Here is a 27,551-nt window from a genome sequence, read left to right as displayed (position 1 = left end):
CCCGAAACACATTTTGAAATTCATTCCCTGCTTTTCAGAAAAAAAAAATATCGGGTAACTCCCTCTACCATTCAAATCACGTTGTAGAAAAAAATTCTAAATTTTGTCAGTTGACTCAAAATTTCTAGTTGTAAGACAATTATTATTGAGAGTCAAAAATTGTGCAACCAATCAGAGGATGCGATTTTATATTTGTCTCAAAAGTGTCAAAAGTTCACACAGATTTTGAAAATTTTTGTTGTACATTTTTTCCAACATCTATCAATGAATCTAATCAAACTAGGCATGCCCCGAGGGTACTCGAACTCAGCTTTCTAATGAGCCCACTCTCACCTGGAACGATCGTTCATAGTCGCCAAAAAATCAGGTTGAAAAACACCCTTTTTCCATCTTCGGATATCTTCAACCAAGAACTCGAGACTGTCTGATACCTGTTTTGAGGTCTACTGGCAAAGACCTTTCAAACCATGTGTACATTCATCCCAGACGAAATAATAGCACTTTTTCACTGCTATTATTTCACCTAGGTAGATAAATATTTTAAAGCTGAATATCTGCTTTTAAGAAAGTTGTCCGGTGCACAAATTATATTTTTCTACTTCAATTTAATTTCTGTTAAAGTACTTCAGAAGTATTTTGAATTCTGCCACCACATAACACACCATGATTTGTGAACACATCTACCCATCTCGCCCCATTCACAATGATAAAATTTTTCCGTGTCAATATCGTTTTCGTTATTGTTGGAAATTATTGGTTTTGTCATTATTGTGTGATTTGCTAAAGTTCTCTAATAATTCCATTTCTATAGTCAGTGGTACTCCCGTTATTGAGTTATGCAACAAAAATTCATGCTGTACTTCTATTAAACCAGTTAAGGCACATCGTGGTTAGGATGCTTAAATCGAAATTTCATTGGGTAGTGGTGGCTCCGTGTTGGTATGAATGAAAAGTGATGAACGGGGCTATTTAATTCGCACAATAAATACCCAAAATTTATAAGCAACAGAATAAAATGATCTTTTTTAACGACCAGAAATGTTATAATTTACAGACAGAAACTTTAAAATGACTAAAGATGACTTTAAAATGATCGAAAAATAAATGAAAAAAAATGTTTTTTGGGATACTGTACAATATTGCCAATGGTCCAGTCCCTGGTGCTGTAAATGCGAGAATTGAATTGCTGATCAAATTGTGTTTTGTCGACTGCAACATAATACCAACTGAACCAATCGTCAATCTTCTGTGTTGATCAACGTTTGGCATTTCAAATCGTTTACCTAGCTTCACGTTCAGACATGGCGGTTTGTGAAACCTGACGAGGTTAATTTCGGTCTAGCGTACGTACACGTTCTGAATCAGAAATCTTGAATTCGGGTTCAGGCCAAGACTGAATTTAGGCAATGTGGAACTAAGTCAGGTCGATCTGAACTTGAACCTGAACCACATCTAGCGCCTTTCCCGAAATAGATTCTGGCAGCAACAGCACCATTGTAAAATAATCTGAATGGAAAATGAAACGAAGCTAGAGTCTAATTGCTTGTTTCCTTTATTTAGTTCATCGTACAGGTCAATTGTATAAAATTTTCGAAGGCAGAAGTCGGTTGAGTTTCTTATGGTGCCAATACATTTTTAAGGAATTGACTAGCGACGTTTCCTCGGGGATCGTAATTTGCACACACGAACACACCATATTCAGATCGTGCTACACCAACGCCCAAATACTTTGTATCAGTCCAGATAACTTGAGTAAAATGTCCTGTTTTGAGTCCAAACCTAGCGGATCTGTAACTGTACTGGGATTTCTCATCGTACCATTTATTGGTTGCATCGATTGCGGCTTGACTATCGGTAATTTTGGTGTTGGGGTCCATGTAAATATTTTCACCGTATTTTCCGTAGCTGTGCTTAAACTTATTTTTACCGGATGACATTTTTTGTGCGTGTTTTTGAGCGTATTTGTTCAACTGAAATTAAAAGAAATTTTTAAAATTTCTGACATTTTTTGTGAGTAATTTAATTGTAAAGATCAGGTATAACAAAGTAGAGTAATAAATGGAGGGATCAGACACTTCTCGGACTAAATCGTTTGGGATTAATTAAATTCAAGAACTGCGTACTCCTCGGCAATCATAACTTATGCATTTAGACACATATTCTGTGTTGAAATAAATTCCCAGAGGCTACAAAACTCTTGCAGTTCAAGTGTAAAAAAAACCTCTCTACAATATGCGTGTGGACAAAATAAACCATTGAACCTTTCATTGAACAGGAACCGAACCGTGGTGAAACCGTGGTAGGTTAAATAAAGTAATTAGCACATTTTAAAGAAAAGTGTTTTATTGGCCCGGTTTAGTCGAAGATTAAATCAAAACGTACCACATACCGTAATTGTGCTGTGATTTCGCGCCCATTTGTTAGTTATATTTTCAAGTTATCCGATTAAGAAATATAACGCAATGAAAGACAAACCAAAGAACTTTCACAGTTTGGTTTTTCATTATGCTTAGAAATGAAAATTTCAAAATATTTGATTTCCCAGTCAATTAAGTGTTTCAAGTGCAAAATATCACATCCCAAAAGATTAGGAGTAAATTTGAAACCGTCTTTATGAAAATTATTTTGAGCGGCAGACCCTCCCACTAACATACAATTGACAATGCAGAATTTTTCAGTGAAGTTTATGAATGTTAATAACCACTGAAGCTAATTAAAGGTCAATTAAAAATATTCTTTCACTCGGAACTTAGACTTTCCATTTAAAAAAAGTATAGCTCAAACTTCTCTATTTTCCTCTAAACATTGCGGCCTTACATTGAGGGAATATTTAGCGAAAAATAAAGGATTTTGAACAATATCGAAACAAAGAATTTTTTTCATTCAAAATATAAAACAAAATTTCATAGACTTTTCACTTTATTGACCCTGTAGGTCATTTTAAATAAAGCTCACCTCATCTTTGAGTTTCAACGGCGGCGCATGATGTTCAGCACGGTACTTATTATGCAAATTCAGTGCATCACTTCTGAAGTCAGCGAATGCAAAATTAGATACCGCACAAATAACTACCGTGATAATAAGTATATGTCTCATGACTGCACAGGTTAATTTTCTGGTACGTCGATCGAAAGAGATCAAAAACACAATAATAAGTGAAACTCGACGGAAATCGTATTTATAACGACAAAATTTTCTTTATTATTTATTTTGATTAAAATTGGTAATTTGTTATTGCTATCTACATCCCAACATATCAACGAAATTTATGCATAATTCATTTCACATTAAGAGCGAATGATGTCAAGTTAAAAAAAATAATTAGAATTCTTCCAATTGAATTGGTAATCAAAGCAGCAATTGCTTTCGAATCATCAAAACAACAATTAATCGATAAGCTGTGCGTAAGAATACATTTGCAGATTTACCTTCTTGTTCGTCATATTTTGGCAAACAGACGGGTGAAAAGAAACATTTGTTCAATATAAATATTTAGAAAATTCATCGTCTGGATGCTGTTTTTAGAGTTTTTATTATTAGAGAACTGCGTTAGATGAAAAAAAATAGTCTGGTTGGATAGGGTGCTATAGGATTTAAGTAATAACTTAAAAACATCATTCTGGCATCAGACATAAATAATGATCATGAATCCTTGTAATAAGAAACAATTTGCACCACCACCGCAGTTTTCTTTTTCACTGTGATGTGAAATAACGCAGAACCTGAAAATTGTTGATCAGGTTGACCTGGATCAGGTTTCAGGACAATCTAAGGTTTTATTCTGAAACCTGATTGATTGGCCTGAGAACTATTCCCTTTTTTGGGTCGAAGAAGAATTTCGCCCATTCAACGGAACTCCTTTGATGTTGTGTTGCTGGTTGGGTGGAAATGTTACAGAAATGTCTCAGTGACAATGGCAATACCCGTTCGACCTGGTTAACGATATTCAGGTTGCTTTAGGTTTATTCTTTAATTAACTGGAGTCGTTTGGGGTCAACTTTTTCTTTTTGATGAATGTGTTTATGGACGTAAGCACATTGAAATGAATTCTCCTCTGTATGTAATGACGGTACAATGGGCTTCAGTATGTACAATAGAGAGCCAACTTATAAATCCGAATTTACAAGTTGTAAGTCATCCAGATATACGTCATATGTCAACACTTGTACTATAAAAATTATGGGGTCAAAAGTTTAAATGTCGAAACTCCGAGAGACTATGCATAGTAAAGAATCGTTAGGAACCAACCTGAAGTCGATTCAATATCCCACAAAAATAGAAAAATAGATCCGAAAAAAACATGAAATGTCTGTCAAAATCCTGAAGTTCCTGACCTCTGAAGAGTTTGCGAGATGTAGAAGAAGAAAAGAAGCTACATATTGGAACAGAGTCAGGATTATAACTTTTTCGGTTGTATTGCAGTGTTGTCTTGCATATGGGCTCAGCTCTTGATCTCAAGCAATGAAGAATGACGAAAACAAATTTAGGACAAGAATTTTGATAGATATTTTTGAGATTACTGAATCGACTGTGGGTTACTCTACATGGTCCACCATGCTCACATCTCTAAAACTTTCGACTTACCTTCTATGCCAACTTTAACTTATGACTTATGACTACTTGACTTATAATTTCAGATTTATAAGTTGGCTTATCACTCATATGACATTTGGCAAACTCTTCGATTTGCTTTTCAAATGGAAAATGACCGACAGCCCTAGCTGCCAATGCGGAAGCGAACGACAAACTATGATGCATATACTGCACGACTGCCCCATTCTCAAATACCACGGCGAAACCGGAACCATTTCCTCACTGACTACAAGTGCATTAGACTGGCTCGGTTCGCTGGACCTATAAAACGAATAGACTGTGATTTGAACTCGTGATATTTTTCTTCTCATTTTCTTTTTTTTTATGTCTGTGATTTTGTAATTTATAATTTATTGACTTCACTTGTAAACATGTAACTGAGCTCATACCATACGATAAATAAATAAATGGCAAACTCTCAAATAATATGTTGCTTTTTCTTTCAAAATTAATCCCAAAAATTTCGGTCAACGATAGACTCAAAGATTAAAATAAAAAAATTTCACTGCAACTGTCAATAATGACTAAGGTAATTTTGAGTTCACGTAGTGAGTGTCTCGTTAACGCCGTTTGGTTTTTTACCGAAATCCCGTGCATCCGAAAGGCAACACGAAAAAAAAACTATTTTCCCTAATTACTACTGGTCTTAGCTTTTCAATGATACCAAAAATGCATGGGTAGTGTTTGGAATGTAAATTTCGCTACTAATAAAAATTTCGTGCACATACAATTTTTGATGAATTTGATGATGATTTGGCATTGTTTTAGATACAAGTGACCTCGAAAATCATATCATTGGAAAGCTTAGACCAGTAGAAATTAGTTTTTTCGTGTTTTTGCTGCTTTTCGGATACACGGGAATCGTTAGAATTTCGCCGAAATTATCATATTTTTACCCATAATTTCAACTACCTTTCTAATGACACCCCCCACCACCTTGTACGTTTCGTGGCCTATGAGAAATTTACCTAAGAAAAGTGTATGTTTTCGGTTTTCGATCGCCTCAAACTGGCCACACAAGCGTCAATGAATTTAAAACAATGTTTTCTAGGGACCGATACCTATCTAGGCACACACATCCGCCAGAAGACGTGTCTGATTTCGGTAAGGAACGATTTCACATAATTCTTCTGAATTTTAGTCGAATTCAAAAATCAATCCGATCTAGAGGTGGTCCCAGTTCGATCACACCGTCAGACACATGAGCAAAAGCAAATTTTATTTTCAAATTTCAATTCAGTTTTCAGTCATTTTCACCCAAACAAACATTGTAGATGTCCTTATCCACAAATGCAACCCAATCGTGATTCAATGGCGATAGCACGGCAGCCCTGAACAAATCTAGCAAATTGTTTCTTATATCGTCTAATTAAAACAATCGTCAAATTACACTCGTTTTTGGCAAAATAAAGTAACTAGTTCAAAGCTGTGACTTCAATGCATAGCTAATGTTGTCCCTAAGTACTTGTGATGTGATGCCTATAAGATATAATGTACAAGTATACAAGCGCTGTATCAAGAGAAAAGTTACAACTATATCGCCTATAAGCGGGCCAAAATATCTAATATACTTTCAAGTGAAGATAGGCTATCGTCATAATGCAATGTTTAGACTAAATTATATTTCGGACAAAAAAAAATTATTAGAAACATGAGGCGCTGTGGACATGTGATTTCCATAATTTGAGAAAGTTCTTATCGCATGAATTGTCAAGAGTAAAACAGATTTAGGATAAATTCGAAGTAGATTCAAGGATAAGTTTGTAAAATTTGTTGTCCACTGTATATAATCTCTAGACCTATAAGTTTCAACAAAGCACCTAGCAGGGTAATAGAAAAAAATAAAGTAGTACTTTAATCGAAGTATGCGAATATTTCCATACCTTTTTTTTCATAATGTCAATTCAATGTCATATCAAAAAACTACTCTATTTGACGTGTAAAAACCTCTATTACCCTGCTAGGTGCTTTGGTTTCAATAGTCTTGATATTGAATGGTTTTTTGGTTCTTACAGTATACAGGTGCAAATTTCACAAATTTCATTCATAACTGTCAAAATGTGTGGCATTAGCAATATCAGATCCTACATAAAACGAAAATGTAAAAACTCTTATTTTTTAAAATTGTACTAAATTACAGTGAACGACATCTCAAATGTTTCACTGTCATTTTTTTCAGAGAATGTCATTGTGAATTTGCAATGACACAATAAAATTATCAGAAAAATTTGACAGTGAGACATTTGAGATGTCGTTCACTGTAACTGAGTCATCCGCTGAAATGTTATTTTGTTTACTAATGCGCCTTTTTTCAGGAATGTTAAAAAATAATAATGACTTAAGAGGCACCGGCACTAAGCTAAAATTGAAGCCTACATTTGCGTGTTTCGTATTTCATTTTTGTTAATATCTTTTCATCAGATTCCTTTTTGAAAAATGTACGACCGCAATTCCGACCACGAATGGGTTAACTTTAAATAAAAATTAGTTTTGGTTGTAGTCGTTTGACCAGCTCTGAGAAAAGTGAGCAGTTTAATGAAATTTTCATAAACTGCTCATTGTTCTCTGAGCTGGTCATATTGCTACAACCAAATCTATTTTCTGTTGAAAGCTAACACATATGTGGTCGGAATTGCGGTCGTACATTTTTGAAAAAGGATTCTGGTGGAAAGATATCTTCAAAAATAAACTAAAATCCAATATTTAAAAATCGCCCTAATGTATGCTTTTCGGCAAAGTATCGGTGCCTCTTAAGAGGCACCTGTACTTAGCTAAAATTGTAGCCTACATTTGTGTGCTTCATATTTCATTTTTGATGATATCTTTCCGACAGATTATTTTTTCAAAAGTGTACGACCACGAATGAGGTTGCCTCTTAAGAGGGCAGACTAGGTGTGAAGTAGGCTATATATTGAAAAATTGGTTTTAAAATTAATGTAGACCATTTAATGAAAATCTGTTCCAGCAATTAGATGAGCAATATGTTTATCTATCTCTAAAAAATGAAAAACGATTTACAATAAGCAACAGTTGGAAGAAAACCGATTTCCAAAATATGAACGTCGCTTAAAGTTAGGCTATGCAATATTTTTTTGGAAATCGGTTTTCTTCCAACTGTTGCTTATTGTAAATCGTTTTTCATTTTTTAGAGATAGATAAACATATTGCTCATCTAATTGCTGGAACAGATTTTCATTAAATGGTCTACATTAATTTTAAAACCAATTTTTCAATATATAGCCTACTTCACACCTAGTCTGCCCTCTTAATCAGCTAAATCAAATTTCTCTTTCTACCCAAATACCACTGACGTCCACTGTGCTAATTGCAATGTGTGATGCAATTTTGTGTTTGAAATTTTGATTAGCCCTCTAAGATTTAGCGTTAGATATCAAAATGTAAACGTTCATATCAACATACACAGTAGTACCAGTAGCAATGTAACGATAACTAAATCAATTTATGGAAGATTGGGCTGCGTTTATTTAGACAAAAGAATTCAAACAAAAATTCTCTTTATTTCGTGAATGGGTCTTTCTTATCAGTCAGTGTTTGTCTACATTTTGGAAATTATTACACTGAAAGAAATTTTAAACGAAATTTTTATTAATGAGCTGTAAGGTTTAGGATTTTCAGAAGCAAATAACAATTTATGTTGATGTCTGAAGCTTCAGAGCTTCGGTCAAAAATCAGTATTGCCTTGAATTTCATGTCAGATAATTTTAGAAAACAACTCAGATCTGACCTGAACCTGTTAGATCAGGTAAACTCTGAATTTTTTAGAAAAATTTTCAGGTTAACTTGTCAGGTTTTAGGTCAAGTAAAAATTGATTGAATCAGGTTCTTCGACTCTTTATTGATGATATGGAGGATAAGACAACAGTAAATACGTAGACTTTTCTCCTACACGAAATCCCTGTGGAGGACTAATACCGTTCATAGTCAAGGTTCTTTCAGATCTGGGTTTGCCTCTGATCCCAATTCAGTGCCATTATAAGTTATGGATTATGTCGTTCAATGGTTCATTAATTTAAAAATTTGATGAGGAAGGGATGCACGACAAGACTTAGATACACCTTCTCTCTATTCAGCGAACCATTTCTTTTTACTTTTATGAGTTGTAATCGTAATCAAGAAATTTACTTAGATGCACAGGTAAGCTGCATAGCATAGCCTCGACAGTAGCACACAAATTTTTTGTGGTGTGTTCAGACAATATTATTTCTGCTCCACTTTAAGTTAGATTTGTGTACACAGTATGTGAGAAACAATGCGTAGACGAAGTTCTGTTGGTAGACAAAGTTAAATTGAATTAAGTTTTAGCCGAATGTCTGTTTCAAATGTTGCTGTAATTGGTGCCGGCACGTCGGGACTGTGTGCAGCAAAGCACTGTCTACAGCAAGGATTCCAAGTAACCGTATACGAACAAAATGATACAATCGGCGGAATTTGGTATTACACAGACGATGTTGGCAAGGATAAGTTTGGTGTTGCCATACATACACCCATGTATCAAGAGCTCAGGTGACATACTTATTATGTAAGGATGAGTATTTTCACTCAAGTCACAGATTTCTTTGTCTCCCATTCAGATCCAATTTACCGTTTCAAGTGATGGAATTCCCTGATCATAAATATCCAGAAAATGCAATATCATATCCACCTCATCGTGACGTACTGGCATTCATTCATTCTTATGCTGATAGATTCGACTTAAAGAGGCACATTAAACTGTCGCATTTGACTATCAGTGTGAAACCAATTGAAAATGATAAATGGGAAATAATCGTTAAAGATTTGGTGAATGGAACGTTCGAAACAAAAATTTACGATGCCATAATGGTTTGTAATGGACATTATTTTAAACCGCGAGTTCCACAGTTGGATGGAGTGGACAGTTTTCAAGGAGAAATACTGCACAGTCACAATTTTCGAACAGCCAAGGCGTATTGTGGTAAGAACAATCCACATGTTTTACATTTCAAGAGGTTCAATAAAAGTGAAGACGGTGTAGATCAGGAAAGAAGGGCTAGTCCAGAGACTTATTCAAACAGTCGGAGTTGAATGAAAAAATCTTACCCGGATTGTCATTTTAAATTTCCAGGTAAGACCGTACTGGTGATCGGCGGTGGACCGAGTGGTATAGACTTAGTTTTGCATCTATCCAAAACGGCCAGTCGCATTACATTTAGTCAACATAAAATAAATGGCGAAAGCAAGGAATCTTTCGCACAACGCCAGCAGTTGTTGCCCGATAACGTTACTCTTCAGGAAAATGTTAGACGATTCTATCCGAATGGAGCAGAATTCATTGATGGCTCTTGCCAGTCGTTCGAGGTCATTTTCTTTGCAACTGGTAACTTTGTTGAATTTAACACAGGCGGCATAACTATAACTGAAATGTAGGCTACAAATTTTCTTATCCCTTTTTGAGCACCGATTGTGGCATCTACGTTGACGATAACTTTGTTCAGCCGCTATACAAGCAAATATTTAACATTGAATATGCAACAATGGCATTTATTGGCATACCATATTCAGCCTGTAACACACAAATGTTCGACCTTCAAGTAAGAAAAAAACATTTTTTTTTGTAAATATCGTTAACGTTGCATAAAAATAACATCATCGTCCAGGTTCGCTTCGCTCTGAAATTCCTATCCGCAGAGAAGAAGCTCCCTTCAAAATCGGAAATGATCGGTGACATGCGAATGCAGACACAGATTCATTGGAATAAAGGATATCGAAAACATCGCACCCACTGTCTTGCAATGGAACAGGCAGACTACTACCGACAACTATCTGAAACTGCAAACATCAAGAATCTCCCAGCCGTTTTGCCAGCAATATTTCTCGATCATTTTGTTACAGTCGGAAAGGAACCATCTGATTTTCGAAAATACCGCTATACGGTTCTTGATGAAAAAACGTTTTCCAAGAGTAAAGTTGAGTAGACAGCATAAATATACCGAGTAATAAAATGTAGTTTCCATTTATCACCTTTTACCACCACAGCGTTTCAAAACATGAATTACTGAACAAAATTGCGATCAGTAAGCTGAAATATTCCTTGAGCGAAAAAAAGGAACAATAGGTCGTGCACAGATAATCCGTAGACCCTCTAAACCCCTGTGCGTCTTTCTTTCTTAAGACGACAAATGTGGTATTGGGTTCAGGAATGAATGTGTAAAGAGGTGGAAAAGACGATAAGGAGACGATTGTTTCATGGATCGGCGAGTTATGATTCACTTCAGGTTATACTCTTCAATGAGTATATAGAAGAGAAACGGGCAAGGTAGGTTTAGTCCCAAACACACCGAGATCCCACTATTATGTCATTGGTGGTAGTACTACCAGAAATCAGTGTACAAACGTATATGGTGACAATGCGTTCATATACTGAAAATACGTATGCGACAGTACATGTTCAAATACTGGAATTTCTCATGCGTTTTTTTTAATGGAAAAATAGAATGCATGTCCTTGTTCCATGTTTCATTGAACTTTTATATACGTTTTCGGTGATTTTTTTCTCGCTCGGGAAGAGTTCCGTGAGTTTTTACCAAGGTAAATATATGAGCGGAGGTAATTCCATTCAGACGTGTGATTCGGGTATATATGGTATTGCCCCCGCCCATCTTGGTTTTTACGGATTTGGAGTTGTTTTTAAGTATTTATGCATTGGTAGAAATGAGTTTAAATTCATCTACCCTCCCTGAAAATGGTAGTAGCAAATTGATGTTTTTGTTTGATTAAAAACGTTGTGTTCACCTCTGTGAAATAGGAGATTCCAACTCGAGCGGCTAGAGCGAAGCCGAATTTCAAATTTTCTCCACTCGTTGAACAAAAAACTATTTCAAGGAAGATGTTAACCTGATCTCAGCCAAATAGTGTCGCCGTCGGGAGCACCAGTTTAGTGGATACGGAAAACACACCACTACTGTGTGTTCCAAAAAATTTACCACACCATCCATCACGGCGACGATAGTCATCTCGAGAGGTGTGTTTGTATGCAAATCCGTCTAATTAAAATTCAGGACCTCCCCAACAAGATGCATGGCCTCACGAAGTGTGTAGCTTTGATTAAAAAATGGAATTGCTTATGTTCGTTTGGCCAGATCTGAGAAAAGCAAGCACTTTACCGAAATTTGCATAAAGTGCTCCTTTTTCTCAAAAAAATCCCGTTTTTAATTCAAAGCTATCTCATTTGTGGTCGGGTTTGCGGTTTTGTACAATGACTTTTATGAGAAGATATGAAAAATTCAATAAAATACGCCCCAATGTAGACCAACTGTATAATTTTGGCATGCTGTAAATTAGGGTGGGGCGATTTTTAAACTTTCGCGATTTCCTTAACAGATTATGTGCTATTGAAAAAAATATTTTCTTTAAGATCTCTGTCGTGTTTCGTATTCTTGTAGAGACGCATCTGTCAGGCCTATGCAGGCCTTCGGGAAAGTTTAAATTGCTCTTAATTTTTTTTTATTCACAATGACTCCGCAAATCTTTCACCTTTCATTGGATCGCGAAATCTGTGAGCAAACCAAAGATAAGTTTAATCTTAAGATGTTTCCAGTCTCTGCAGAAATTTGGTTGCGTTTTGGTTTTCATTTGAAATGAATTCGGTTATCAGTTGTACTGGTTTTTTTTACAGCAATATCTGTTGTTTTGGTATTTGTCCTTCAATCAAAAATATCAAATAATTGTGTGTCTGTGGAAAAACTGGTGCAAGGTCAGACACGTTTTAGGTTTCAAAATATGCTTTAGGGGCCCAGATGGCAATTTTGTTAGATGAGTGTTGACTGGCTGTTTGAATAGTTGTAAGTAGAATTCTGATGGAACATCTCTATTTAATAGTATATTACTTCCGAGGTTCCAAGTTGTGTATTTGATATTCCCCACTTGTCAAATAACAACTTGGAACCTCGTAAGTACATAATGCTTTACGTGATTAGGCAATGTAAATGAAAATGAAACATGCCGTAACACGTAAAATGTATTACTAAGAAAATATGAAGATCCTAAATCGTACACGTACCATTGATTGTTATCTCAGATTGTTTATTGGTTCTAAGCCATCCAAATTTTCTCGGAATTTTTTTTTATCTTGTAAGAGAGAGGCGATTGAGGTAAAACATTTGAGTTGGGATCAAAATCTATTTCTTTGAATTTGATTGTCGACTATACAATACCCAGCAATTTTTCAAGGATTTTCCATTTCAAATAAGTTTCTGTCGTCGCAAGCTTTGAGAAAACTTCCTGTCGTATTTTATCAGAGAGATGCTAATATGACGACTGGGTCATTTCGACGGATAGAGGGAATATGTCGAATGACAGTTGTTTTTTTGAAAGAGAATTCAATACATATTCCCTCAACCAATTTTAAAATCTTTCGACATATTCCCTCTATCCGTCGAAACGACCCAGTCGTCATATTAGCATCTCTTTGTATTTTATATGTCTGAAATTTTGTAACAGTCCGAAGCAACACATCGTAGTTGTTAGATTCAAAGCGATTTTAGTAGATCACTTCTCGCTGCCGAATGTTATTTCTCAGACCATCGCATATGCAAAGTAATTAATCGTTAATGGGGTAAATGACTTGCGTTGCAAGGTGCCTTGGTGATGCAGGTAGTAGCATATACGCTTAAAAAAGAGATGGAATTTGATTTGTGGTCTACCTACTGCACTGATAACAATATTAAGTTATCGAAAAATTTCTTTTGTTTTCAGCTCTTTTCGCAACGCCATAAAATAACAAATAAACATTTGCTGCTAAATTTTTTCTATAGAGGTCAACAAACACACGAAGACGAGACTTTTCATTTTTATCCCGAATTTTGTGGTGGATTTTATATGCTGAGGGCGTCGAAAGTAGTACATGAAAACATGTGCACGAAAACATGAAAAGTACAGTTTTCGATGCATGTAGGTTTTGCCTCGGATCAATAATATCCGCACGGTAACTAGTTATGTACAATGAGAGTTACGTATCGTGGGCTCTAAAATTGAGAGTTCCAGTTCTCGTGTCGAATTTAATTTTTTATCGTCGGAGTCACCATCAAATTTAAATTGTTGATTTTTCGAGGAAATGATAACAAAAAAAACTTATTACGACGGTATTTGCACAGCTTAACGAGATGATAGTATAAAAGGAACAACCACTTCTGTTCGAAATCAGTATCGTTATCGTGATGCGAAATCTTTTTTGGCAATTTAAACTTGAAATTTGTTATCAACTTTCACCATGTTCTTCGCATTGTGCATTTTTTTCTCATTTGCACTGGTACAGTTTGTTCTCGCTTTTATCATAAAACGTCTTTGACCTGTACATTTTAGATCAGAATTGAAGGTCAAAATGCTGCTGACACAAAAATTGCTGCTGCTGCATCCGACGAACCACTGACATGTACCGAAGCAGGTTCACAATGTGGTGATTGCTCAACATTGTTGGTGAAGTCTTGGGAATATTGTGTAACCGTTTCCGCAGTAAAATGAATTTCGATTTATAGTTTTGCTTCGGTAACAACACATTACCAGTATCACTTCCTTGTCCGTCTGAATATCCGTATTGTGCCAACGGTACTTGTACATTAGAACCAGATGTTTCGTGCACAGTTTCGCCAGAATTTGTCTGCACCAGTGACGGAATTTTCCCAGGTTACTTTACTAACCAAATTATAATTTTCTATTTCTAATAATTTATAACTTTTTGTAGACCCCTCTGATTGTACCAGATACCGTTTATGTGCTTCAGAAGAGTCAATGATTTTTCAATGTCCATCTGGATTCGTTTTTAATTCACAAAACCACTTTTGTCAAATGGGAACGCAACCATGCGCAAAAATAGATTGCTCTAATGCTACGCTGAATTCATTCGTCGCTTATGCTAGCAGTTCTAATTATTACGCTTACTGTTTGTTTAGTGGTATTGGCATTCAAACTCTTATGTTTAAATGCAAACAAGACGAAATTTTCGACCCAACCATAAATGCATGCCGTTTTTACTGCAAAGCCAGTGGGAACTTTCAAAATCCAGCGGATTGCAATCAATACTTTTATTGTAGCCGGGTCGATGCTAAGCCATCCGAACCGCTTTCCTGTCCGCCTAAATATGTTTTTGATGGCAGAGGATGCAATAGAGATGCAACCGAATGTCAAAATCCTCCAACAGCCGCTACAGCCACCGTAGTCAAATAAACGAATACATTTACTGATGTCACACATAAAAGTTATTGAAATAATTGTAAAGCCAAACGAACTTTGTCGTCAAATCATGGTTTACATTAAATACACGAAAACTCACAGAATCCATCAAAATGATTTTTTCTCAACGCAGACGAGAAAATAGTCATTTTCTCCCCTCCGCAAAAACTTTGGGCGTATCTGTTAAACATTGTTTAACTCTGGAAAAAAAATTGGAAATTTCATTTTCTCGCGTGCCTTTTTTCCCCTCGGTGAACAAATAACTATGTCATGCCTTGTGTAAATAGAAAAAAAAACTACTTTCGCCAGCTGGAAATCAAGGTTCTGAAAGAACCTTTCTTCTTCTTTCACACGGAAAACTCACATATGCACCCCAGACGAAGAAATCGGGAACAGCTTCACGATTATAGAACATTAGTTGTGTGCTGCATATTGATCTGAGGATCATACAATGCCCGCCTAATGAATATTGTTGTTGTGTGCTGGATATTATTTTTCAGCGTGCAGGTCTTAGCTGTATGCCTGTTTTATAATATAAAATGACGCCATTTTTTTCAATTCAATAAACAACCTAATTTATCGTTTAATAGAAGAAATTGATTTAATTATCTTTATCAATTTTATTTGCAAAAAAAAAAAAAACAAAAACACGTTTAAAAAAAATTTAATTTTTTTAAATTTTCAATTTTATTATTATTATTTGTTATTAGCCGTAGATTTATATTTAAATTCATCATATTAAATTGGTAACAGAATTTTTTTTTTTGCTTACGTTTTTTCCGGTCACCCACCCAAGTACGGACCGCGACCATCGATGCTTAACCTCAGTTTCTGACTGCCAACGACTTTACCACTGCTGCTATACTGCTTGCATATAGTGGCAGTCTTATTTCGAACCGTTGTTACTTTGCTTTATGCAGCACACAGGCATATTTATACCTGCATGCTGAATATTGACTAAATGAATAAAGTCGTCCGTATTTAGAATGGGTTATGCAACAACATTTAATTGAATTTATTTTCTATGAAATGTAGTACTTCTCCCCAATAAGCAATGTCATCGGATATTATTATTTTAATTCTGAGCCTGGTTCTGAATTAGAGGTTTTTTTCAATCTTTCTACAAAAAAACTGTTCACATTAATAGTGAGCATCTATTACTCGAATTAATTGCTGAATACCAACAATTATTTCTGTTAACATTTCAAAAGCCTTTAACACCGCAAATGGATTTGAAAGTTCGTTCGTCAAAATTTCTATTGAAATACATAAATGTAACATTATCATTGCATATTAATTCGGTAAAAATAGAAATAACTTTAAATGAAGGAATAAAATTAGATTTGATAATCATCTTTATGCGTATGTTCTTGAGATCTTCCTTTTATTTCATTAAAACAATAAATTTATTGTTGCATATTCCATTCTAAATACAGACGACTTTATTCATTTAGTCAATATTCAGCATGCAGGTATAGTTCGATAGTACCATTTAGTCAATATTCGGCATGCAGGTATAGTTCAGTAATACATCCCACACCTAATTTGAAGATATAATTCAGCACACAGCAAATATATACCTGGGAACCTCACAATATTCCTACGAGCTGAATAATATTGTTGCCGGAACTATATTTTGAAAATATTCATATTACATGTTTATTGTAATACAACACACGGGAACATTATTCAGTCTGCAGCAAATATATGCAGCACACAACAAATGTCGAATTTGCTGAATTTTCCGTGCAGAACCTTGCTGGAAATCAACTTTTGCAACTCTTGACATGAAACGTTTTCATGTGTCGGGGCTGAAAATGAGAGAGTTTTGAGATTTTTCTCTGGTTTTCGACCCCTTGACATGACAAATTTTTTGAGTATCTCTTTTGGACGATTGATTTTAGGCATTTACGCATGTAGCCCGAACGAATTGACAACTCGCAAATTTGCCTAAAATCAATCGTCCAAAACAGATACACAAATAACTATTTATATGTATCTCGGGGAAACAGTTTTTTTACGAAAATGCAGTGTTGCAACCGGAGACGAAGTACGTAAATAACTAATTATTAAAACGAGGACAGAGGGTTAAAGTGGAAGAAACTAAAATTTATGGAAAACATATGTCTAATTCAAAATTCGTCTCGTTTACTCTTTTATAAAGGAAACCGAATTGTTTAAAGAAACATAATGTTGAATTGCATTTGAGTTTAACCGTATTCCTTTTGACACATTTTCCGCCTAACATTAAGAAACATGATATAGTTGTGGTTTCAGTTTATGTCGTAATGTTACGATACATATTTTATGAGTGGGACTGTTTTTACGTATATCGATGACTAACTTGCTTTGATATGAGTATGTATATGTATATGAGCCTGATGCATCTGAGGTTATTCGTGACGATTGCTATGAATTTCACAGTGATTTTTCAGGAAACAGAATATGTTTGAATGCTTTCCTTACACAAAGCGAGACCATTATATTAACCAAAGGCTATAGTTTATGACCATCTTCCTTAACTTTTGAAGTTTTGACGAGCATTGTAGATCACAAAGCACAGCGGCACTGATAAAATTTAGTTTACGAAGATTTAAACGTATGGCTTTAACACATTCAACGGATGCCTTGACGAAAGTAAATTTGCTCCTTTAACACGAATCCACTGATTTGAAGTGGTTGGTTAAATGCATAAAAAGTGTTTCTGTTGCGATCCCTATTGAAATTCAAAACGTTACCTACGCACCCAAGAGGACTCGAGATTTGTGAGCGCTATCAATCTTTTAAATTTTGAAAACCGACACATTTTCTGTTTCTGTGTTTTACTTGAGTTTCTGATTTCTCCATATAATAATACATGCAAAATTCACAAAAGACCAGTAAAACACGAATCAGAAAATAAGTCGGTTTTCAAAATTCTGCGAGTGTATCTTTAAGAATCTTTATCTGTCTAGAACGATAATCTCGAGCTTATCCCTCTAGGGAGTTTTTGTTTATCTCGATATATCTGTTCTCGACAGATAAAATATGATATGCACCTATTGCCAGATTGTTATTTTGACGTGTAGGCATTATGGCCCACGCCTTCGGCTAGGACAATAATGTCCCACACGTCAAAATATCAATTTTGGCAACAGGTGCATAATATATATTAAGTAAGATTTTCATTCTTTGTTGGACTGAGCAGTTCTGCGATGATGACTAACCCACAGATATTTTTGGTCTAAAGAAGTTTTTGCGTTTAATTTTCTGCACAATAATGTTATTTTGGATTGTGAAAGTCAAACATGTAATTCTTTAATGGCATCGCTGCGTTTCATTTTTCTCAAGGAAATCTGTTATCTGTTGTTATTTTTCGACGTATTTTTGTAACACTTTTTTTTATATCGCATGACGTTGATATATGACACCATCATGTGCTTGGATTTCACGGACAATGTTGTAAAAGAATTAGTAGCTAAAATTAAAACAAAAAAGTATTGGTAATGTTTCAGATCGTTTTTGCAAGATTCGTTATATCTATCCTATTTGACATGAAATAGTTTTATCATCTTGAATCTCCATTTAGTTCTCTGAAAAATGGAATTTTATTCAAAGAGTCAATTAACACTCAAGGACAATCATAACAGTTATGTATGCCACTCAGCATCATAATATGCAAAATTTGCAAACTTTAGATGCCTCTGTGGCCTTGTATGCAACTCGATGCAAAGTACTTTATTAGGTTCACGATGTGTATTATGACACACGGCCTGCGGCCTAATAAAGTACTTTCCACGTCGATTGCATAAATATCTATTATGTAACAAGAATCGTATGAAAACTGCCTCATATTGAAATATTTTGATTTATCGTTGATTTATAACGGGAATATAGGTTTTTGTGAACAGTACTTAGGAACAACATGAAGGGTTTTAGTGACCCGAACCGGAACTTTTACTTTCAGGTTTGACCCGCACCTGAGATGAACCTGAAAGTGAAGGTTGAAATCGACATCGAAAATTTCATGTTCAGGTGAAGTTCAGGCCAATACAAAATCAAAATAGCAACACTTTTTGAAGTATTTTCGATCTTATCAACGAAAAGAATGACGTTGTAACAAATCGATCAATACAAATGAATAATTCAACTGGTCTTGTTTAAAATATGTTAGCTAGCAATGATGATTGCAAGTATCCCACCCCACCATACAATGCAATATGTGATACTGTGATACGGAAAAAAATCAGTTAGAACTAGGACAGGAGTTAAGGGTCGCAACCAAAAGAAACAACATCAGTAATTAACTGTAACCATGAGCATTATAATAAATCTTGAATATTATACTAAGAAATTTGAAATGTAGCAAGCAATTAAAATTTCGCAAAGAAACGAGCACGTACCATTGTTATCTCATTTGTTTATTGCTTGTAAAAGTGCGATTCAAATTTTCTCTGAATTTCTTTATCTTATGCAGAAAGATTGAGGTAAATAAATTTAGGACCAAAATAATTTTCTTTTAGTTGGCTTGCCGAATATCTAGTACCCAGAAATTTTTTGACCGAATTTAAGGATCTTTCAGATAGAGTCGTTTGACCTATTTTTCAGATTCTTCACTGTGAAGCCATGGTCGGCTTAAGGCTGATCAATTACACGATCAATTATACACGGCCAAGAGAATGGCTTGGCGGAAAGTAGGTTGTTCGACAAAATATTCCATTGTATAGGTTTTTTGAAAATTTTATTGTCTAATTACAAATGTTCAGAGACTATCACAGTGTCGTACATGAACAAATGAAGGTATCTTGTTAGACGGTCGAGAGAAATGCTGGTATAAAAGGAAGTGTAACATTGGTTCAAAATCAGTATCGTTATCGTGATACAAAATTTCTTGATCGAAAGTTGATATCAAGTTTCAGTATAAAATGTTCATCACATTTTGTGTGCTTTTCGCAACTGCACTGGTACGTGAATTGTTTTAAGTTTAAATTGTCTCCAGTTTGTTTTTTTAATTTTTAAATTGTACATCTCAGGTTGGAACTGAAGCTCAAAACTTTGCTGTAGGTATACAAATCGCCGCAGAAGAACCATTAACATGTACCAAATCTGGAGCACAGTGTGGGTCGGATTGCTCGACATTGATGGTGAGTTTCTAGAAATTTCCACTTACGGCAAATGTAAAACGGGTTGTCATCTAGATTTGCATGGCTAACAATCCAGAACCATTAGACACTGTTACATGTTCCTCGCCAAATCAGTATTGTGTCAACGGTGCTTGTACCACGAAACCAGATGCATCTTGTACAGGTGGATCATCATTTACCTGCACCGACGATGGAGTTTTCCCAGGTACATTGATTACAAAATTATTTTAACATTTTCGATAATTGCGATTCGGCTTTCAGAGCCGTCTGATTGTACCAGATATCGTGTTTGTCAAGACGGTGAGTCGACACTCCTCCAATGTGGAACTGGATTCGTATTCAATTCGAAACTGAACGTCTGTCAAAAAGGAACGACTCCATGTACCAAAATTGATTGCTCAAGAGCTACACAAGCTAAGCCATATATCGTTTATGCTAGCAATACCAATTATTACGCTTATTGTTTGATCAGTGGCGGTACCATTAAAACTCTTATGTTTAAATGCAAACAAGACGAAATTTTCGATACAACGATAAATGCATGCCGTTTTTACTGCAAAGCTAAAGGATATTTCCAAAATGCGGCTGATTGCAATCAATACGTTTACTGTAGCGCAGCAGCAGCTAAACCTTCCGAAATGCTTTTCTGTCCTCCTAACTATGTGTTTGATGGAACAGGATGCAATAGAGATACAACCAAATGTCAATATCCTCCACCAGAAGCTACAACTACTACAGCTGCAACAACAACTACAGCGGCTGCAACAACAACCACAGCAGTGCCTACAACAACCACTGCAACACCTACAACAACTACTCCAGTACCTACAACAACTACTGCAGTCCCTACAACAACTACTTTCGCTCCTACAACAACTACTGCAGACCCTACAACAACTACTCCAATACCTACAACAACTACTGCAGACCCTACAACAACTACTGCAGACCCTACAACAACTACTGCAGACCCTACAACAACTACTCCAATACCTACAACAACTACTCCAATACCTACAACAACTACTCCAATACCTACAACAACTACTCCAATACCTACAACAACTACTGCAGACCCTACAACAACTACTCCAATACCTACAACAACTACTGCAGATCCTACAACAACTACTTCAACCGGTACAACAACTGATAGTAAGTATCACCGAGAAAAATATACTATAAAAAAAGAACCATGTTTTGGATCGCATCTCTTTAAATTTTGATTTTAATTGATAATTATTTACAGCTTTTCCCCCTACAACAACTACTGCCGTCCCTACTACAACTACACCAACACCACCATAAAATTATGTTGAAATAATTTTGAAAATAATTGAATTTTCTCGTCATTTCATGGTCTAATAAAGAATTATAAATATTAATCAGCGCAAATATATCTTTGACAGTTGAAAGTCTGACTCTTCTTGGACCATTTGCATAGGGAACCAAGGATTTTTCAAATGAATGAGCTCGATGAGCAATAGTTTTAAAACCTTATGAAAATTTTAAAACGATTCTTTCAAAGTTAGACTTACTTAAAACTCGGAAAATGTTTTCCCAAAAATAGATCTTATCTACTTAGTAGTATTTCGAATAACATTTACTTGGCACAATGTTTACAAAAATATACCGGAATTCTCCCACCATCGTTCACCCTTATTTCCTCTGTGAAACGGAATGATCTTACGGGACCACAAGTTATACAACGTTTTGGGCTCTAAAATTGAAGACACATGAGACCCTTGATCATTTCCATCTTTTATTCAAAACTTGTCATAAACTTATTCATTTTACTTTAGCGGTCCCCAAACGATCTCACCATGGTTTTGCATAAAAAAGCCATCAGGTATATCATTTTGCATTCGGTATCCGACCAAATTTAAATAGTCGGCACTGCGGTTCCATCTGTAGTCGTGATCTCTGTGTGTTTTTAGTTCTTGCATCAATCGGTTTTCTTCGTTTTCGTCACGATGTATTATGCCTACGTTATTACGGTCAGTCATTATTTCATAGATACCACGTCTTGGTTGTTCTTTAAGAAGTTTCGCCATCTCTCGTCTTTTTGCTTGCCTAACTTTCCTCCCGGAATCGTCTAGTAAGGCTGCTGAGATTTGATATGCCGTCCTTCCACGAATGAGATTTTTTAGATCGTCCGATATGTCGTTCTCAATGTCTTTGTTTTCCCTGGAACGGACTTTTTCTATGTAAGAAGTGTTGTCGGCCAGTTTGCGTTCACTTTTGATCAAATTTAATTTATCAATGGTTTTATCCTCGATTGTTCGAAAATGGATTCCTCGCGTGGGTGCTTCAATTTCGCGTTTTGTAAATCCTCGGTTTTCCGATTTTGATGAAACTTCCACATTATTCACTTCACTTGCACTGATTTCACTAGCTTTTATGTCCATTCGCTTCGAAATTTGTTTCTTAAGTGCTTCTTTTTTCTTATTTAACTCGTGCTCTTTGCGCCACAAATATTTTACAACCGAAGCGTGAGCTTCCTTTGCTTCTATGTCTCCCCAGTTCGCTTTTTGGTAACGATTAATTTTGTAGTTGTAGTCATTGTCGATATCTATCGGCCGGATCGGCGAGTTATCACGTTTCCAGTTTTTTTCCCTTCTCCATCGTTTTAATGTTGCCATCGTTTCGTTTATGCCTTGTACAAGCCGTAACTGTTCCACAGTTGAAATAATGACTAATCCTTCTGTGTTTTCGTACTGATGTAGCCAGTTCACTGATTGAGGCAGCTTTAATTTTTTTGCTTTCATTTATAGTGATTTGACGTCCTTCAGTGGCAATTATAATGATCTTATTGTTTTATCATATTAAAGAATCACATTTTTTTACAGTTGACTCGTACATTTAATTACTTTTGAATGGCTTACAGGTTATTGTATCTTTGAGTGTCTCGATTGACTATTTGAGATTGAGGTATAAGTGCACGTTTTTGCGATTTTATAGAACAATATAACACTTGTAATTCGTAGCTGGGTTCTTCAGTGAAAAGTCAACTCAAAAATATTTTATTGAAACAGAAAATGTAAGGTCATATCAGAAAAAAAAGTTTATGAATTACTGAATTGCTAAAAATTGCCAGAAATCATCGAAAGGTCTGTGGTGCCGGTTGCGTCGAAAGTTCCAGAACAAATATTTTTTGTTCAATAAAATGACTCAATCAGATAAATTTTAGTTTCTTCCAAAGTTTTGCTGTCTAATTGTTGGATCACATTTCATAAAAGCACTCATGTTCGTGCGGGAATTCAAATATCCGTGTAGCCAAATTGCATGCTAATTTTATTTATAGTCTAAAATCAATTGCGCCATTGAAATTGTTTTCACTCTCGTTTCCGCAAATAGTGTCACTTCTTCATAGCATCACATTATATTATTAGATCGGTTTTTGGCTTCGTTTATTGATCCCTGTTTTCGCAAACAAACCAAGAGGAAACACATTGTTTTCTATAAATGATTCAGTGCAGTTCAGCTTATTCAATTCGAATCACGCATATTGACATGCAATTCGATAGATAAATAATTAGGATAGGTAAAACAATGTTCAAGATTGCCGATAGATCTTGAATAGTTCAAGTAAAGTTTCTCGAAAGTGTTTTAGCAAAAATTACGAATCGTTTGATTAAAATAACAATTAAAGGTCATGTACACGCAATCTTGTTATTATAAAAATAGGTTCTATTAGGGATTATGATAGACTCGAAAACGTATTCCGTATTCATTTTACAATTCACCAAGTGAAGTATGTCAAACGGTATAATTACTTTGGGCCAAAAGTAACCTGAGCTCACTAATATCGAAATAAAATGACTTTTTTCTGTTATAAAATGTTAAATTGTAAATCACGCCGGCATGAGTGAACTGTACAGCTTCAGATGCATCTTTAAGTCATCATTGTTTTACGTGTTTCGGCATTGTCATTGCACTTAACGCGACTCACTTCGCTCATACCAAAATAACAATGAGACAATGGAAATAGTGCGCCTGGTGTGAAACTTACCGATCGGAGTAGAAACCATTGAAAATTGAAATACAGAGAAAAGTTCAAAGGTTTACAGTGGATGAGTTTCTATATCTTTCTCGATGGGCGATTGACTATTTTATCGTGAACGATGATTGAAATCTATCGATTTTACTATTCCAACTAAAAAAGGATTTGACAGTAGCTAACATATTTACAATTTTACAACTGTGTCGTTGATAACGTCTAATGAGAGGATGCATCAAATCTACGGAAACCGTCGGGCAAATAAACGCTCTCCGATCTATTGCTTGGCAAGATACTTTACAGTTCTTTGTCCAAGTTTTTGAATTGGTCGGTAGTTCGATCCGATATGTTTCACATCTCTAAATTTCTGGATGAGTGAAGGTTGCACGTAAATAGGCTTCGCTACGACGGTCCATACAACAATTTCGTTGCACTCTGGTGTCGTCAATGAACCATAGTAACGATAGAAAGGTTGTTTCTTTTTCGGTAAAAATGATGAAAGATTGATTTTTTGTTGGATATGTGCTGCTTTGCCAATGGACCTGAAAGTTTCGGAATTTTTCTAATTTTTCACTGCGATCGTCACACAATTTTAACAAAATGAATTCATACTGCGGAATATTGTCGGCAATGGTCTCGAATCCTGAATTATAATTCGACTCACTTCCTTCTGCAATGAAAACACCCAAGACTGCCAACGCTGAAGGATCGCGTGATGCGGCAGCCACAGTTAAATTGGAATATTTTGAGTCAAAATGGACCAGATGTGCTTCCATAGCATAAAATTTGTTATTAATCGAATGCTCGGACCCAGTCGATGCATTGTAGCCCCAATGGAAATGAATCTCAGCAAGAATGTATTCAGAGCAAAATTCGTAGCCATACATTCTGGCCTTTGGGCGTTGCTGTTGCGTCAAAGTCACTTTTATCGTGTGCCCATTATCGATAATCCAAAATTCTGGTCAGATAGAAAATATTCGGAATATTTTTTTGGAACTTCGCTTAACATAATTAATACCAACGCACTTCAAGCAGTGGCACTCTAAATAGACTGTTATGATCAGAGCGAGAAAACCGAAGACTAGTTATTATAACTTGCCTTGGGGTATTTATGAAAGTATTCGCTTCTCTTTCAACGTGGAACGTTGAGAGTGAGAAGACAGAAGACCAGTTTATTTTAACTTGTCTTGGGGTACTTATCAACTTATCTTCTTTTTCATCATAACACTCTATAGTGTATTGTAACTTAACAGTATGTCACACAACTGGAAGACACTGTAAAAAGTCATTTCATACAAAATAGTACTCTGCTAGGTCACTTTTGCATAACCTTGAGGTAATGTGCGGTGACATCACGAACTATAATTTTTGCCTTTATTGAGACAAGAGGATTGGCCTGTAGAGGCGCCACATTTTTAGGTGTTTTTCAGTAGCTACCGAAATACGCACGCAATAGCTGCTTGTGATATATCAAATGAAAGGTATTGACGAGTCGAACAAAGTTGCTGAACATTGTTTTTGGGTAAGATGCAACGTGGGCTTGTTGGGAGGGTTCAAAGGTCGTTACTCGGCCCTAAGTGTTTATTGCACATAAATCGAGTAAATCTCATCCGATTTTGCTAGTTTTAGTTTTTTATGGAAGGTAATTGAATACCGAAAAGAACGTGACGAAAAAAGTTTCAAATTAGGGCCCTTGGACTAAGGCCGCTACTCGGCCCTAAGTGATTTTTGCACATAAATCGAGTAAATCTCATCCGATTTTGCTAGTTTTTGTTTCATTTGAGAGATAATTGAATGCCGAATAGAATGATTGCAAAAAAAGTTTCAAATTTGGGCCCTTGCACTAAGGCCGCTACTAGGCCCTAAGTGCTTTTTGCACATAAATCGAGTAAATCTCAACCGATTTTGCTAGTTTTTGTTTCATTTGAGAGGTTGCGCATAGCGCAATTACGAAAGCCAGTACGAAGTACCTTTCAAATAAAACCAACAATTTACGACATTATTTTAGAAACCCAAAATTTTTTGCCAACTTTCCATTGGGTATTCAAACCCAATGGAAAGTTGGCAAAAAATTTTGGGTTTCTAAAATAATGTCGTAAATTGTTGGTTTTATTTGAAAGGTACTTCGTACTGGCTTTCGTAATTGCGCTATGCGCAATTTTAAAAATGAACAGTTTCAGTAAATTTGACAATGCCCAACTTGACTTGTATTTTGGTATCAGACGCATTAGAGGGTTGTAGACGTATTAGGGTTCCGGGCTTATTAGGGCTACGGACGTATTATGGTTGCGGACGAAATAGGATTACGGGTTGTACGGGGCTAAGTCGCAGCAAACGCTCCGACTGTTCTGATGCCTTGTTTTCATACTACTTCATTCTCTGCGGTTTATTTTCATGTGAACCAACTTCACATTTGTCATTACAGAACAAATGTCACTATATGAAGTTGGTTCACATGAAAATAAGCGCAGTGACAGCAGTAATTTTATGACAGAATGTACTAAAATATGAGAAAACTCTATTACATTTCTTCTTAGTTTCTAAACATCATCCTATGGCCCGCAATGATTTCAAAGTTTCTGAAAGAATAGGTAAAGACCCTTTTTAATTGATCACCAAGGTGTTTGTATTAAAAATTTCTCTGTAGATTTCTTTCAAGGCCATATGAATGGTCAAATTACTGTCAAATTTTATCCATATAGACAAAACCACATCAATATTGATATCATTGATCTCAATGAATGAAATCGGGCTTGTTCGGCCAATGAAAATTCGTGTTTACAGTTACTTGGAACAAACCAATCAATCACAAATTGAAAATTAAAGTAACATGGAGGAAAAGTCTTATTGTAGGTGCAAAAAAACGTTTAAATAATGGGGAACTCACCATCACTATAATAATATTTAGTAAACTCCAACTTAACGCGTCGCATGCTTCGACTCGATACATACGGTAAATCTATTGGACTTTGTTTTGTACCGGTTTTGCACTCACCACCCCAAGCATTACTATTAGGCCCGCAAGAAGCCTTCTCGTAGCAAAACTTTGCTGAATTTGTGGAGTACATACCAACTGACAGGACGCACACACAGTTGAGTAGTAATATTAAAAGTTTGATGATATTTGAATGCTGCATCTTTTAGAGCCAACAAATATGATGACGTTTGTGTAATGTAATATCCAATGCTCATGTGGTTGCTATGCTACAATCCAATAAATTGGAAAGAAATTAAAAAATTGTGAAATTGAGTCAGTCGAATGTGGATATTAATCTATTTCAAACATGGCAGAGTAAAGTAAACCAGGCAAGAGCAGTCGATTTGAAAAGTAGGCCTTTGATTTTGGTGCAAAACGCTTACTAATACAAATGCATGAAACGAATACGTAAACGATTGTAACGGGATTTAGGTCCCTCCTTTGAATGTATTTGCGTCCTCTGCTCCTGCCTGGTTTACTTTACTCTGCCGTGATTTCAAAACTACTGAACTACTGAAGAAGCACGAGAGAGTAAAGTCAACCAGGCAGTAGCGCTACATATTTTTCGAATAAAATTTTTCAATTTATGTCAGTCATCATTTGAGTTCATTTTCATACAGTGTATTAGGTCCCTTATTTGACGTTTCGAAAA

General features: G+C 35.7%; 5 protein-coding genes and 1 long non-coding RNA gene across 7 annotated transcripts; 3 read left to right on the top strand and 3 right to left on the bottom strand.

The window, feature by feature from the left end:
* Positions 1 to 1,599: 1,599 nt before the first annotated feature.
* On the bottom strand, positions 1,600 to 3,163 carry LOC119083874 (Golgi-associated plant pathogenesis-related protein 1-like). The gene is made up of 2 exons (XM_037193687.1): positions 2,956 to 3,163; positions 1,600 to 1,970 (listed from the first exon to the last, which is right to left on the bottom strand). Exons 1-2 carry the CDS (start codon positions 3,094 to 3,096, stop codon positions 1,617 to 1,619), a joined length of 495 nt encoding a protein of 164 aa, XP_037049582.1. The 5' UTR covers positions 3,097 to 3,163; the 3' UTR covers positions 1,600 to 1,616.
* A 5,668-nt stretch (positions 3,164 to 8,831) lies between these two features.
* On the top strand, positions 8,832 to 10,587 carry LOC119083785 (senecionine N-oxygenase-like). 2 transcript variants are annotated; one of them, XM_037193600.1, is made up of 5 exons: positions 8,832 to 9,117; positions 9,186 to 9,547; positions 9,698 to 9,949; positions 10,028 to 10,163; positions 10,230 to 10,264. In XM_037193600.1, the coding sequence occupies exons 1-5, from the start codon at positions 8,921 to 8,923 to the stop codon at positions 10,243 to 10,245; spliced, it is 963 nt and encodes a 320-aa protein (XP_037049495.1). In that variant the 5' UTR covers positions 8,832 to 8,920; the 3' UTR covers positions 10,246 to 10,264. The 2 variants fall into 2 exon arrangements, with proteins under 2 accessions (XP_037049495.1, XP_037049486.1); XM_037193591.1 differs by having other exon boundaries at positions 8,835 to 9,117; positions 10,000 to 10,163; positions 10,230 to 10,587.
* A 3,142-nt stretch (positions 10,588 to 13,729) lies between these two features.
* LOC119083858 lies at positions 13,730 to 14,818 on the top strand. The gene is made up of 4 exons (XM_037193661.1): positions 13,730 to 13,879; positions 13,933 to 14,046; positions 14,106 to 14,253; positions 14,312 to 14,818. The coding sequence occupies exons 1-4, from the start codon at positions 13,841 to 13,843 to the stop codon at positions 14,791 to 14,793; spliced, it is 783 nt and encodes a 260-aa protein (XP_037049556.1). The 5' UTR covers positions 13,730 to 13,840; the 3' UTR covers positions 14,794 to 14,818.
* A 4,786-nt stretch (positions 14,819 to 19,604) lies between these two features.
* LOC119083837 lies at positions 19,605 to 21,319 on the top strand. Its single transcript, XM_037193643.1, has 6 exons — positions 19,605 to 19,742; positions 19,812 to 19,922; positions 19,977 to 20,127; positions 20,184 to 20,645; positions 20,979 to 21,077; positions 21,172 to 21,319. Exons 1-6 carry the CDS (start codon positions 19,704 to 19,706, stop codon positions 21,228 to 21,230), a joined length of 921 nt encoding a protein of 306 aa, XP_037049538.1. The 5' UTR covers positions 19,605 to 19,703; the 3' UTR covers positions 21,231 to 21,319.
* On the bottom strand, positions 20,477 to 20,903 carry LOC119083893. Its single transcript, XR_005088970.1, has 2 exons — positions 20,748 to 20,903; positions 20,477 to 20,645 (listed from the first exon to the last, which is right to left on the bottom strand). It is a non-coding gene; the product is annotated as an uncharacterized LOC119083893 (long non-coding RNA).
* Positions 21,320 to 24,022: 2,703 nt separating the features above from the next.
* LOC119083846 (putative carbonic anhydrase 3) lies at positions 24,023 to 27,141 on the bottom strand. The gene is made up of 3 exons (XM_037193654.1): positions 26,810 to 27,141; positions 24,535 to 24,880; positions 24,023 to 24,464 (listed from the first exon to the last, which is right to left on the bottom strand). The coding sequence occupies exons 1-3, from the start codon at positions 27,057 to 27,059 to the stop codon at positions 24,200 to 24,202; spliced, it is 861 nt and encodes a 286-aa protein (XP_037049549.1). The 5' UTR covers positions 27,060 to 27,141; the 3' UTR covers positions 24,023 to 24,199.
* Positions 27,142 to 27,551: the final 410 nt, after the last annotated feature.

This window comes from Bradysia coprophila, chromosome X (assembly GCF_014529535.1).
Source record: "Bradysia coprophila strain Holo2 chromosome X, BU_Bcop_v1, whole genome shotgun sequence".
NCBI lineage: Eukaryota > Metazoa > Arthropoda > Insecta > Diptera > Sciaridae > Bradysia > Bradysia coprophila.
Note: the sequence above shows the minus strand (reverse complement) of the source record. Positions and strands in the feature narration are given on the sequence as shown.